Below are 14795 nucleotides of genomic sequence, written 5' to 3'. Positions count from 1 at the left end.
ATGTTGCGATTAATCTGACGCCCTACGTGAATGAGGGGGATTGAAGGTCAGTCTTGGATATCTAATCCCTGACATCTGCATTGGGTTGTATTCACAACAGTTTTCTGGTAATTTCACAGAGGAAATGGCTGAAAGGTCACTAACCTTCCTGTTCCTAGTGCCTCTGGAGAGGAGGAGAGTAGATGGGGAGGTGCGGGGAGGGGAGGGAGGAGAGAGGAGAGGGAGGAGAAGAAGAGAGCAGAAAGAAAGGAAGGAGGAGAGGAAATAAGAAAGGAGGAGAGAAACCGGTCGGGGAATGATAAAGCTCTCATCTCTACAGCTGGCCTGCCTTTTGCCCGTGGCCACTGTAGAAAAAATCTCTTTAAAATACGTTTGGATGTCATTGCGTGACATTGTCAAAGATAATGGATAATCAATCACCGTGGTAACTGGAGTCGAAGGAGAGCGGCTCATTGGCCCTTTGGTGTCTCACCATGGAGATGGGGGAGGGGTCAGGTTTTTGGGGGCCAGGAATGAGATGACATGTTAACAGATGTGTAAGATAATTTTCAATATGTACAACAGGCGAGATAATGTAATAGTAATACACACGCCTGTATCGCCTGTGCTACTCCTGAAAGCAGAGAGGAGGGTCTGGGCTTTAAGGATTAGACTTAAAGGACAGGCTCCATTTATTAAGGTCATTTATTTGTTCACAGTGCAACATGCACGCTCATTTACAGCACACTAGGGCTGCGTGATAGGGCCAGAGGATTTTAGGCTTGACTCTGACCTTGACTTTAACCCATCAAAATATTATAATCAACTGGAAATTAAGAAGTAATACAGGGTTATAATGCCCATGAAGTGGAACGTATAACAAATTTAAATCTAAAATAATAGGAGGACAAACCTGGACAAAACTGACAGTGAAGTAGTTATATTTATGGAACATTGCATAGGAATCTAAATCCTCTTTTGTAGACTCTACTCTTGTGCTTGACCAATGATTGCCATTTGCATAGTTATTTGCTGAATTCCAGCATTCACTTCCAGCATTTTAATTCATTTCTTAATTTCCTGCACTAACGTATCATTTACATACTATCAAATCAAATTGTATTAGTCACATGCGCCGAATACAACTTACAGTGAGATGCTTACTTACGAGCCCCTATCCTACAATGCAGTTTAAAAAACAATACGGATAAGAATAAGAAATAAAAGTAACAAGTAATTAAAGACCAGGAGTAAAATAACAATAGCGAGACTATATACAGGGGGGTACCGGTACAGAGTCAATGTGCAGGGGCACAGGTTAGTTGAGGTAATATGTACATGTAGGTAGAGTTATTAAAGTGACTATGCATAGATGATAAAACAGAGAGTAGCAGCGATGTAAAAGAGGGGGACAGTGCAAATAGTCTGGGGAGCCATTTTATGAGGTTTTCAGGAGTCTTTATGGCTTAGGAGTAGAAACTGTTTAGAAGCCTCTTGGACCTAGACTTGGCGGTCAGGTACTGCTTGCCGTGAGGTAGCAGAGAGAACAGTCTGTGACTAGGGTGGCTGGAATATTTGACAATGGCACCACATGGCCAGGTCTATGACCTCCTCCCTATAGGCAAACTTAATGATGGTGTTGGAGTCGTGCCTGGCCGTGCAGTCATGAGTGAGCAGGGAGAACAGGAGGGGACTGAGCACGCACCCCTGAGGGGCCCCTGTGTTGAGGATCAGCATGGCGGATGTGTTGTTACCTACCCTTACCACCTGGGGTGACCTTTCATGAAGTCCAGGATCTAGTTGCAGAGAGAGGGGTTTAGTCCCAGGGTCCTTAGCTTATTGATGAGCTTTGAGGGCACTCTGGTGTTGAACGCTGAGCTATAGTCAATGAATAGCATTCTCACATAGGTGTTCCTTTTGTCCAGGTGGGAAAGGGCAGTGTGCAGTAGAGATTGCATCGTCTGTGGATCTGTTTGGGCGGTATGCAAATTGGAGTGGGTCTAGGGTTTCTGGAATAATGATGTTGATGTGAGCTATGACCAGCCTCTCAAAGCACTTCATGGCTACATAAATGAGTGCTATGGGTCGGTAGTCATTTAGGCAGGTTACCTTAGTGTTTTTAGGTACAGGCACTATGGTGGTCTGCTTATAACATGTTGGTATTACAGACTCGGACATGGAGAGGTTGAAAATGTCAGTGAAAACACTTGCCAGTTGGTCAGTGCATGCTCATAGTACACCTTGTGAATGTTGACCTGTTTAAAAATCTTACTCACATCGGCTGCGGAGAGCGTGATTACACCGTCTTCTGGAACAGCTGGTGCTCTCATGCATGTATCAGTGTTATTTGCCTCGAAGCGAGCAAATAAGTAGTTTAGCTCATTTTGTAGGGTCGTGTCACTGGGCAGCTTGCGGCTGTGCCTCCCTTTGTAGTCTGTAATGATTTGCAAGCCCTGCCACATCGAATGAGCGTCAGAGCCGGTGTAGTACGATTCGATCTTAGTCCTGTATTGACACTTTGCCTGTTTGATGGTTCGTCGGAGGGCATAGTGGGATTTTTTATACGCTTCCTGGTTAGAATCCCTCTCGTTGAAAGCGGCAGCTCTAGCCTTTAGCTCAGTGCGGATGCTGCCTGTAATCCATGGCTTCTGGTTGGGGTATATACGTACGGTCACTGTGGGAACGACGTCATTGATGCACTTATTGATGAAGCCAATGACTGATGTGGTATACTCCTCAATGCCATATTCCAGTATGTGCTAGCAAAACAGTCCTGTAGCTTAGCATCTGCTTCATCTGACCACTTTTTTATTGATCTAGTCATTGGTGTTTTCTGCTTACATTTTTGCTTGTAAGCAGGAATGAAGAGGATAGAATTATGGTCAGATTTGCCAAATGGAGGGCAAGGGAGAGCTTTGTATGCATCTCTGTGTGTGAAATGAAGGTGGTCCAGAGTTTTTTTCCCCTCTGGTTGCACATTTAATATGCTGATAGAAATTTGGTAAAACAGATTTAAGTTTCCCTGCATTCAAGTCCCCGGCTACTAGGAGCGCCACCTCTGGGTAAGCCTTTTCTTATGGGGGAATACAGCTCATTCAATGCTGTCTTAGTGCCAGCCTCTGACTGTAGTGGTATGTAAATAGCTACGAAAAATACAGATGAAAACTCTCTAGGTAGATAGTGTGGTCTACAGCTTATCATGAGATACTATAGCTAGAGACGTCCTTAGATATCGTGCACCAGCTGTTATTTACAAAAATACATAGTACGCTGCCCCTTGTCTTACCAGACGCCACTGTTCTATCCTGCCGGTACAGCGTATAACCAGCCAGCTGTATGTTGATAGTCACGACTCCGTGAAGCATAAGATATTACAGTTTTGAATGTCATGATCGCAGTTTAATCATGCGCGTAGGTCATCGATTTTATTCTCCAAAGATTGCACGTTTGCTAGCAGAATGGAAGGCAGTGGGGGTTTATTCGATCGCCCACGAATTCTCAGAAGGCAGCCCACCCTCCGGACCCTTTTTCTCCTCCTCCTCTTCACGCGAATCACGGGGATCTGGGCCTGTTCACGAGAAAGCAGTATATTGTTTGCGTCAGGCTCATCAGACTCGTTAAAGGAAAAAAAGGATTCTGCCTGTTTGTGGTGAGTAATCGCAGTCCTGATGTTATTTTCGCAGTCCTGATATGTTAAGTTATTTTCGGTCACACTTTTCATTTGTCTTAATGTGCCTCTATTTCGTCAAAAAAAAATTCCTTGACAGAATAATTATTGTCCTATTTGACTGTGCATTTTTTACTTCAATTGCAGTTCTTCTCTATTTGGCAAGGTTTCCCTACCGAAGTTGTTGACTTGCACTAGCAAGGAGCCAGGGCTGTGGTATAGAAGCGCGGTTTCGACTGCTCCTACACTCTTGCTTCGTTACTGCAGTTTTAACTGACACCCTCCCCAGAAAGACAATTTCCATAGACGGCCACATACAGAAGTCAGATTAGACAATTCCTAATAACACACTTTAGTTATCACCTTCGTGCACATAACATCTATTGAATTATTCAAATAATTGTTGCTGAAGACCATTTTTTTCCCATCACTCACAGCCGAAGATATTAAAAATATATATTCATCCAATGTCTGGCATATATTTGGGTGGTAGTGTGCATGTGAATTTGGATCATGTAAACTGAATGCAACCCGGATATAGACGTCCATGAATCAGCATATGTGAACGTGAGTATATTATGTTGAAAACAATGGTCAAACATATTGGACACAGTCTCTAGTTCTTATTATACCGCAGTGAAGTTAGCTAGCAGTTCTCAGCTGTTAGCAGTATCTTACTAGAGATAAAAATGGATGATTGACATCATTTTTTTCAGTTTTTACTGAATTATTTAATGTAACAAATCAAACATTAAAACACCATTATAGAAAGTAAAGTAAAATTCCAAACCAGTCCGTGAATGAATACCTGTATATCGTTTTTTATAGTTTACTGCCCAGCCCTACAGCACACTCTTTCTCTTGCTGCTGCCACTGAAATTCCAGGGCTTTTTGACCTCAGCTCTGTCATGGCTGCTGTCAAGGGCCCTGTCCTTCATAACGTCCCAGCTAACCCTGCCTATCCGCAGACAGGACAGGGCCACTACCTACACTTAGATTTACATTTTTTATACTTTCTACTTTATGGACCTTATAACCCTATATTACATCTTTCTAGTTGATAAAAATATTTTGGTGGTTTAAAGCTAAGGTCAGAGTCAAGCCTAAAATACAGTGTCACCAGCCGAGACTAGGTTCTGTTTTGAGTAAATTCCAGTTCATTTTCATGTACTTCCACCTTTGTGGACATTTTTTCCATGGTCTCGTTCTTGAACCCAATGTTATGACACACACAGGTCACTAGCTAAGTGACTAAACAATATTGATGGTAAACATTTGTTTACATGTTTACTGCCCCTTCCAAACACTACGTTCCTTTTTTAATTGGGTTAAGCCCTTGGGTCGGCCAGCGCGGCGGGAAAATAGCCCTAATCCTGCCATCTAAGATTAGCAGGACAGCAGACGTCAGCTTGTCCGTCGCTCCAGTCCAGGCTGAGGTGACCAGGTTGGCTTTTGTTGTTGTCAGATTTGGGTCAGCTTAAATCTGGCCTTGAACTGTATTCTACGCTGATGAGCCAACCTCAATTAAGTAATTTCTTATCTTGGCCAGATGCGGTCCTTCTAAACCTTGAGTTAAGGGCTAGGGGTGGGATGGCTCATCAAGAAGGCTTTGACTCAGACAACTTGAAATGACACACTTCTTATTCCTTTTCCTATTCCATCCCAGTATTTCATCGAAGGCTCTCAGTTTGGCTATCTGATCAACTGTAATCCCACAACTAATCCTTGCTCATTTTTAAGGTGCCATTAAAGGTGCCATTTTGGTGGCCTTTACGGCCGTGCCAACCTGTGGGGCCATCCCAGGAGATGGATTTCACTCAGATTATAGACAGCCTACTGTATTGTGGTCGTCAGCCCTGGCTGATTCATTCCACATATTATTATATAGGTTAGACTGACTGCATCATCACTGACCTCCAGTCATTAAAGTGGGCTATACTGTCCTGTATCAATGTTAGTCTGTATCATCACTGACCTCCATAATTAAGGGATAAGGCTAAATCCTATCTGTCCATTCGTTGCGACCCTACTCTGTCCCACATATTTTAGGTTAGACTGCATCATCACTGACCTCCAGTCATCATAATGAAGGGCTGTCCTGTCGCGTTGGCCCTGTAGATCCACTCATGCCAAAGGTGGAACAGGCAGGCCGCTTTAGGGAGAGACTTTGGGGGTCAATCAGGCAGCTGAGGTGAGGTGGCGTTGGGAAATCTCTGTATTAATTAACCTTTATCGGCTGAGCCCTGACTATGGGACGTGTCCCGTAACCACAGAGACCAGCATGACAGGGTTCATGCCGCTGGTCTCTCAGGGCCACTGTCATGGCAACTGGCAATGGCGGTCAGTTGCCTGAGTGTCAGTGTCTTGCCCTCCTGACCATGGCACAGCCACAATGTGACAGGTGCACCGGATACACATACACACACATACACACAGACCCACACACACATTTGGCAGCTCAACCGAGCCATATCCTGTCTCTTCTCTGTGGAGGCCAATGTCAGTACTGAGGGAACCTGTGCTGCCGTTGTACATAATAACCAGGCTCGTGTCAAGTCAATGCAGTTCTGGTTTTTAGAATACCTTCAGGGCTTTTTAAAAAATGTCACTGACACTTAGAATAGAAGTGCAGGGTCTATATATGGTCCAGAAAGGGATCAACTGGGGCAGGAGAGGGATCTAGCTGGGCAGGTGGTGATAATGCCAGAGCTCTCTATAGGCACCAGGGCAGCCAGGACTGTACCCAGGTGGGAGAGCATTCAGTCATTATACCCTCTGTGGCACTGGTGTGTGTGTGTGTGTGTGTGTGTGTGTGTGTGTGTGTGTGTGTGTGTGTGTGTGTGTGTGTGTGTGTGTGTGTGTGTGTGTGTGTGTGTGTGTGTGTGTGTGTGTGGGTGGGTGGGTGGGTGGGTGGGTGGGTGTGTGCGCACTGAGTACCCAGGTGCTGTGTGAGAACGAAGACATGGTAGTGTGAGATGCTCAAGAGCAGGAGGAGTGGTAGTAGAGAGGGAGGGGGATAATCCACTGAAATGACAAGCTGCATAAGAAATGATGCACAACTCTCACAGGCCCTTCACTCTTGAACGACAGCGCAGACACATTGCCATGAGGGGTTTACGGCTTGAAGACCTGAATGTTTTCGAGGTGGTGGGCTTGAATTTCCCATTTGAATAAAATCAGACCCTAATCTACATTTGTCGTCGTCGGTTCGGTTGAAAGAAAAAATAAATGTGTGCAGTCAAACTGAAATGTTGCTAAGTAACAGGGATGGTGGACAAGGTGTTGAAATGAATGTGATGTAGTGCTGCCGTGCTGCAAATCCCTGCTTCTCACGCTGTTTCTCTCTCCCCCCCCCCCCATAGGTCCCCGTCTGAGATCAAGAGAGCGGAAAGGCGCCACAGAGAGAACCTCCCCCAGGCCTGCCGACAGACACACATCCCAAACATCCACAGCCACGGAATGCGTCAACATCACTGTGGTGGTGAAATCTCGCTGACTCCTCACTCCTCGTCGCTCACTGAATAAGCCTATACCGGGCATTCTGGAAGCATCCGGTGTTCACAGGCACACAGGAATGGCAGCGAGGGCCGGGTGAGAGCCCCCAAATGGCTCCCGTCATGGCCACAGTTTCTGTGTATTAGTGACTTTTTACACTGTGGATAAGGGATGACTTTACATTGGGCCCATGGATTCCAGTAACTGTAAAGACTAGAACCTGCCCATGTGCATACTTACCTCTTATCAATATCTGAAAGTACAGTACCTGATGACCTAGTGGACCTTGTTATTCCCAGTAGCAGTGCTGAACCATACGAGGGGATCCTAGTATTGAACATGACTCATGGGGAGGAGCCTGGCCCTGAGACACACACGGATTCAGCTGTTCTAACTTATCTGGAAGGTTTACTGATGCATCCCGTGGCGTCTGGGCCTGGGGCCACGGCAACCCGGAGATCAGAGGCTGCCCGAGGGCACGGCAACCAGGTGGAGCAAGTCAACAAGATGGCCCGACCCTTCCAGCTGCCCAGCCACGGCCCCGCCATCGTCACTGTTCAGAAGGCCGGGAACGGCCCTGCCCTGCACCGTGGGGTCTCCCAGAACCTGAAGAAGGCCCGGCTGCTCCGCTCAGGGGCCTGGAATGAGCCTGGAGCCCAGAGGCTGAGCTCCCCCCCTGTGGAGCTGCCCAACCAGGTGGGTGGAGGAGACCTGCAAAACGGGGCCTTGGAGGGCTCTCCTCATGCTGGGGAGAGCACCCTGCTGGCCTCCCTGCTCCAGTCCTTCAGCTCCAGACTGCAGAATGTAGCCATGTCGCAGCAGTCCACCAAACCCCCCAGCGAGCACTCCCCGCCCACTGTGCCCCCTCCTGCTGCAGACAAGGAGCGGCTCGCCTGCTACGGCATGGCCTCCAGCCGCCTCAAGGGCCTGATGAGGAAGAGCAAGATGCAGAACCACAGTAGCACGCCTTACAGCCGGCGAGGCCACGGCCATAGCCAGGACAGGCCCTCTGAGTCCCCCTGCTCGGTACAGAGCAGCACCCCTCCTTCTACCCCTACCGCTTCTACTGCTTCCACTGATGCTCAGTCCTGTGCAGAACGGCTCAAGGCTGTGGCCAACCTGGTAAAGATCCGCTCCAGCCCTGCCCCCTCGCCCAAGCCCAGTGTGGCCTGCAGTCAGCTGGCCCTGCTGCTGTCCAGTGAGGCCCACCTGCAGCAGTACAGTAGGGAGCATGCACTCAAGGTCCAGCACTCGGGCCACTCGGCCAGCTCCAGACTGGCCGCCATGGCAACACAGCAGACCCAGGACAAGAGGCCGCCCAGTGTGGGAGAGGCTCCGCCCACCAGCACCACCACCGTTGCCCCAGACGCGCAAAGCTCCTTAACTGCCCAAAACAGGATAGCGACAACAACACTCCCCCGCCTGGCACTAAACTCTAGCTCAAGGCAGCGGAGCCCCTCCTCCATGCTGCCAGCCCACAGCTCACCCTGCCCCACCCCTCTTCCTCTGCCCCTCAACCCCCACACCGACACCCAGACCCAACCCCAAACCCCCACAAATGAGAAACGTGGCTTTGACTCGCGCCACGCCAGGCCCCCCCAGACCTGTAGCAGCCTGCTCCTGCTGCTCCTCAACAACCACAACAACCAGAAGCAGCTGACTAAGAACGGACACCTGGAGGACGACTGTGGGGTCCTGCCCACTAGCCGTGGCTCCTCAGTCACCTCCGACAGCGAGTGCTCCGTCCAGGAGAAGAGCCTGGCCAAGAGAGAGGAGAGCTGCAGCGACGCAGAGAGCTCCTACTCCAGCTGTTCTCCCATTGACCTCTCTATGAGGAGCAGGGCCAGCACCAGAGCCCCAGAGACCAGGCTTAAAGCCACCTCCCCCTCCACCTCTGTTTCTTACTCTTCCTCTTCTACAGCTTTCTCCTCCAGCTCTTCTTCTGCTATCTTCTCCTCTGCCCCTACTGTTTTCTCTTCCTCCACTGCTTTCTCTTCCTCCTCTACCGTTCTCTCCCCTTCCTCCACTGCTTTCTCTACCTCCTCTACCGTTCTCTCCTCTTCCTCCACTGCTTTCTCTTCCTCCTCTACCGTTCTCTCCCCTTCCTCCACTGCTTTCTCTACCTCCTCTACCGTTCTCTCCTCTTCCTCCACTGCTTTCTCTTCCTCCTCTTCCTCCTCCTTAGACAAACTCACTGAGTCCCTGCTAAATAAGTGGAAGCCAGATCCCTCCGGTTCAAAGGTCCCCCAGGTTAAGAAGGAGATTGAAATGAGCCCAGACCTTAAGTCCCACCCCAGGGTCACTCTCATGCAGCTCCTTCTGGAGCGCAAGAATAACGACAAGGTAAACAAAATTGTGGTTAATCCAGATTTGCAGCATGACGCAACCCTGTCCAGTCTGTCACGGGGCCCACTTAAATCACTGGCCCCCTGGGAGGAAGTAAGGACACAGAGTCCTCTGGACAGATCAGGCCTTCCATTGTACTCTCTCAGCCGAGACCCCAGCAGCACCCCATCCCCCTACCCCTCTCCCCATGTCCAGTCCAGCCCTCTGGATCTGTGTAAGTCTAAACCCTTCCCTGCTGAGAAAGCTGCAGATGAGCCAGCGTTCAGCGCCAGTAAATTGTTACAGAACCTGGCCCAGTGCGGCACCGCCTCGCCCTCCCCACCCATGGTTCCCAGCAAAGTACCCAGACGGGAGCTGGAGGTGGGTGGTGGCAGGCCTCTGGCTCTGCTGGAGAGGCTCAATGCCCCCATCCAGAGGAACACAACAATTACCCCCCTCTCAGACAGGCCCTCGGGCAGCGGCACACCGTCGTTCGGTCGCCGGGGGGAGGTGTCGCCCACCTCGTCCCAGATCGAGAACCTTTTGGAGCGTCGCACAGTACTGCAGCTCCTGCTGGGAGCAAACTCCTCCTCTGCCTCCTCCGTGGCCCCAGCCACCCACAGAGACAGAGACAGAGACAGGTCCGGTGGGAGGTGCAGTGTGGAGACGGCAGCGGGGAGCTGCTATGAGAAGCACCCTGGCACCTCTGTCATCTGTGACAGATCCAAGGGGCCCTCGGCAGCAGAATTCAAGGTTAAAACTGAACCGGGGGAAGAGGTTCTAGGCCTGTTGTCCTCTACAGTATGTCAGGATGTGACGAGCAGAAAGAGAAGGGGAGGAGGAGGAGGGTATGACGACAGGCACAGCCCGCTCTCTGAACCCCAGCAGGACCTAAAAAAAGAGCCCAGGCCCACAGAGGTCATTGCTAAATATGGCCTCCTAAGCCAGCTCCTAAAACAGCAGAGCGCCACCTACTACACCAGCGCTAAACAGCCACACACAGATCGCCGGCCAAGCCCTGTCCCTGTGAAGGAGGAGCAGAGAGACTACCACCACCAGGGGCCCAGCCCTAAAAAGAGACGGCTCTGCTCAGAGCTGGCTATGAGCCTGAACAATGGCAGCCCTCAGAGGGCCGTGGTGGACATTGGAAGCAGCCACAGCCACAATAGCCTGGTCCAAAGCCTGGTCCATAGCCAGATACAGGAGGAGCCTGATTACCACAGGGGCCTCAGGAGCCCTAATGAGGAGGAGGCCCCAGCCAGGAGCCCCAGCAGTGAAGCTCTCCTCCCCAGGGAGAGCCGGGGCTTCAACGTGCTCAAACAACTGCTCCTGTCTGACAATTGTCTGAAGGAGCTGTCCCAGCAGCCCCGGGGAGTCCCCAGCCCCTCTGTCCCCTCTGTGCTGCAGACCAACGGTAAAGCCAACGGGAGCATCCTCAACCTCAATCAGTCAGGCTACAATCAACACGACCTCCTCAACCTGCCTACCCTGCCCTGGCACCACCCCCATAGCTCCCTCAACTCAGGGTCACCCAGCCACCTCAGACCCCTGCCCACCCCCCAGACAGGGGACATCAGTCAACGCTCCCCCTGGGGGCGTCACACAGCCCCCCCACCCCGTCAGGACTCGCCCAAACGGTACCCCACCCCGGTGAAACGGGAGCCGGAGAGTCCGGTGCAGTGGGCAGGTCGAGACCAGGAGGAGGAGGGCTGTGACTTGAGCCCAGACTCCCCCCGGCTCACCCGCTCCAACCCCATCCTGTACTACATGCTGCAAAAGGGTAGCGCTCAGCTGAGAAGGGAGGGGAGGGACCAGGCGGAGGGGACCCAAGGGTCAGGGCCAGGGGGAGTGAAGGTGAAGGAGGAGCCAGGTAATGATGGCCATGATGCCTATGAACACAAACTGAGTTCTGCCACCACCACCCAGCACTCCTCCCTGTCCCCTCCCTACAATAACGACAAGCACAGCCACAAAAACGACAGGCTGAGCGACTCATCTCACAATTGGTAGTTTTAATGACTTTCATTAACTAAAACATAAAAAATTGCCAAATTAATTTGTAGTTAGATGAGAAGAAATAACAACAAGGAATGCAAGAGTGAGGATTTTGAATGAAAAGAACCGAGCAAATGAATTCAAGGCATTCTTTTCATTACTGTATCATAATTATCGATGACTCGGTTTACGAAATGGGTGGTACGATATATCTCTACTTCAACAGAATGTCAAATCACTTGCACCAAAATTAGGTGATTGTCAAATTTGGACATGCCCACTGGTGATTTCCATACAGTATGTATTTCACATTCTTAAATGAATGAAAGAAAGCACCTTTCAAAGAAGTTGTCTGGTTTTACTCCAATGATCTGTGTCTGTATTGCACACATATCACTATTCTGTGTCCTCTTTGTTGGCACCTGTAAAACATTGATCAAGAACATTTCCAGCTACCTTTATTATTGATGACTCCAAAAATCACTGCATCTTTATTTATTTTCCCAACAGGAAGTTTTCAGATAGACAGAAAGCATACATTTTTGATCAAACCCTAAATATAGTCATACCAGGGTAAGCACAGCAGTACATTAAAACATACACGATAGAGACACGTTTAAAGGAAGACCCTGTGAACAATGTTCATAATCAAATCTACTAAAGGTACCTACAGTTCAATTCTGTTAGAGGGCTCTGTGTTGGTTGCTCCTGCACCTTCTCCTCGAGACTGATTTAATTATATGATCATCAGTGAGTCGACTATGTCGACTGACAGACAGGGCTCATGTGGTCACAACGCATTGCATTTTGCTTTGATATGTAATGAACTTGTTGGGGCTACGTTTTGACAGTGCAGATTGGGGGTGACGTCTTCATAGATGGTAATACAACTGGTAATACAGCTATTACTGAATAGTAGTAGTAGAGGTTATTTAAAAAACCTTTGACGAGCCTACCTGTGGGACATTGAGTTGTGTGTGGGTGGTTGTAGAGTAGTTGTATATCAGTGGAGGCTGCTGAGGGGAGGACAGCTCATAATAATGGCTGGAACGGCGCAAATGGAATGGGATCAAACACCTAGAAACCATGTGTTTGATGTTGTTGATGCCTTTCCACATATTCCTCTCCAGCCATTACCACGTGCCCGTCCTCCCCAATTAAGGTGCCACCAACCTCCTGTGTTGTATACAGGTTCTGGGCAACAGTTAAAATACTGCAGCATCTGCATAATTATTAGTTCCCAATGAATTCAAAATGAATGGTTTTGAAATATAAATGCATATTCTGAAATGTAAAAAATGCAGTCTAATTTGATATTGTACCCCTGAGTTTGCACTGTCAAAGTTGAGCTGTTGGTGTCCTTAAAAATAATATGTTTATGGCATGTAATGAACAATTGTCAGTGTTGTTATCCATTGAGAATTTGACCGTTTGTAAAGCTTATCTTGTGTTTCTTGATTCTCGTGCTTTATAGACACCTTTTACTTTCTTGGCGGTTTCTTAGCTCATATTAAAATGTAAAAATAATTGCATGGAAATAAAGAGGCAACCACAGGTACATTTTAAAGCAGCTGGATATGACGTGAACCTGTCACCCAATAATCATTGAGACATTGTTGGTGTTTTGAGGGCTTATCTGATCTCTAGCTCGTTATTTGGATTGTACTGTATTTGATCCGTTTCTGGTTTCAGTTTCCCACACTGCTGTCATCCATTTAGTCTTACATGTGATCTTTTTTAATACACATACATATGAAGTACATATTCAGTACGTTTCTTCTATTATTAATAGATTTTCACAATGGTTAAATATATTTGTGTAAATAGTACTTTCATTATGAAAGATAACTATTTTGTATTGGTGAAGAAAAATATATTACCCTAGTTTTTAATGCCCGGAAAAATGTAAATATGAATTCTATGCGTAATAGTGTACATACATACAAATGACAGAGGATGCTATGCCCATTTTTTGGTTGGTTTGTTCTTTGCATGTGTCTCTATGTGGTAAAATGATAATCTATCCTGCGCTGTGTTGTGTAATACTGTCTGACTCTCCTCACTGCTGCCTGTTGCATGCAGACGCATGGGAACTACCTGTGTATCCCTACTGGTGATGGGGCAAAATGTCAAGTCTTAAAATAGGTATTTTTATCACAGAGAGAGGGTCATTTAGAACATGAACAGTCCCTAAATAACCACAGACTGCTGAGCAAGTGGAGAAAATGTGTGAAAATAAAACGTGCATTGAATATTTTTGTCATTTTATTTTCTGTTACTGGTTGATGACAGAGCAGTGGTATGAAGTACAATCATAGACCTACTGGCATTGAGCATCTGAAACATACATTTGTAGCAAAAATAACGTTTTTGTTTCATTTTTCCATGTGACAACCTGAAACATTATTTCATTTTTTATGTTTGCATTTTTTTGGGTGTTCATTTGCACTGATATCTCCAAAATAAAGTACTAAAATGCTTGACTGAGTTATGCTCCTGTTTCATTTACAAAATTCACCTTACCTAACTATAATATAACTATAATAACTTATTATATTACTACGGTATTTGATATTATTGATTTCATTGTTTATTCCCTAAATTGGTCTATATTCCCGTACACATATTGTCAGTGTGAGTCAGTTGCTGTTCAGCTTCCTCATTCATGGTGCATTCTAAGCCCTGAGGTGACGTCATCTAGTTCCGATAAGTTTGATTCTGAGTTCTCTGCTGTTCACTTCTCTGCCAGATCTTCACAAGGCAGGAAAGGCATTAAAAGGAAGGAGGACAGGAGTGGAGGTCAGTAGATGTGCCCTGGATACATGCACCATGGTGTATACCCTTTGAAGCTGAATCCACATCACATCTCTCCCTCGGACTAAAATAGATCACATTATATTATCGCCATAAAACACCTGAAGTCCTGTTTCCAGACATCCTGATGATCCCTTTCATGAAGCAACAGCTCTGCTCAGGGACAGAAAACAGCCTGTACTCAGAGAGGAAGAGAAAGAGGAGAGGGGCTTTTTAAAGGTGAAAGGAAGTTCAACCCAAACTTTCTGAATGTTGAAGTCCAGTGGGTGAACAGTCGGGTTTTTGTCCGTCTGCAGACAGTGCACTTTTGAAATCCTGCTCGGTTCCGTAGCAGTCCAAGCCTGACTAGCTTCCCCTTTATTTAATCCTCCCATGACTGGCTGCACTCTCTTTAAACTCTCAGTAGCCTTTCCCCTGGGTGAACTTCTACTTCCCAAGATCCTTATCAAGCCCTGAATGGCCAACAACCCCTCAATTTCATCCCACTGCCAAAACAGCAGTGAGCATAAAGGAGGCACAA

At 47.7% G+C, this 14795-nt stretch overlaps 1 protein-coding gene across 2 annotated transcripts in view; it reads left to right on the top strand.

Annotated features, from left to right (window-relative positions):
* Positions 1–13941, top strand: part of LOC110533676 (nuclear receptor-interacting protein 1) — a 57736-nt gene extending 43795 nt beyond the window's left edge. For both annotated transcript variants that reach the window (XM_021618120.2, XM_021618119.2), the window contains one exon: positions 7009–13941. In XM_021618120.2, the coding sequence (XP_021473795.1) occupies positions 7481–11476 (3996 nt within the window). In that variant the 5' untranslated portion in view covers positions 7009–7480 and the 3' untranslated portion in view covers positions 11477–13941. The remainder of the gene's footprint in view (positions 1–7008) is intronic.
* Positions 13942–14795: the final 854 nt, after the last annotated feature.

The sequence above is a fragment of the Oncorhynchus mykiss genome, chromosome 10 (assembly GCF_013265735.2).
Source record: "Oncorhynchus mykiss isolate Arlee chromosome 10, USDA_OmykA_1.1, whole genome shotgun sequence".
Taxonomy (NCBI): Eukaryota; Metazoa; Chordata; class Actinopteri; order Salmoniformes; family Salmonidae; genus Oncorhynchus; species Oncorhynchus mykiss.
The sequence above is the reverse complement of the archived record's forward strand: the minus strand, read 5'-3'. Positions and strand labels throughout refer to the sequence as shown.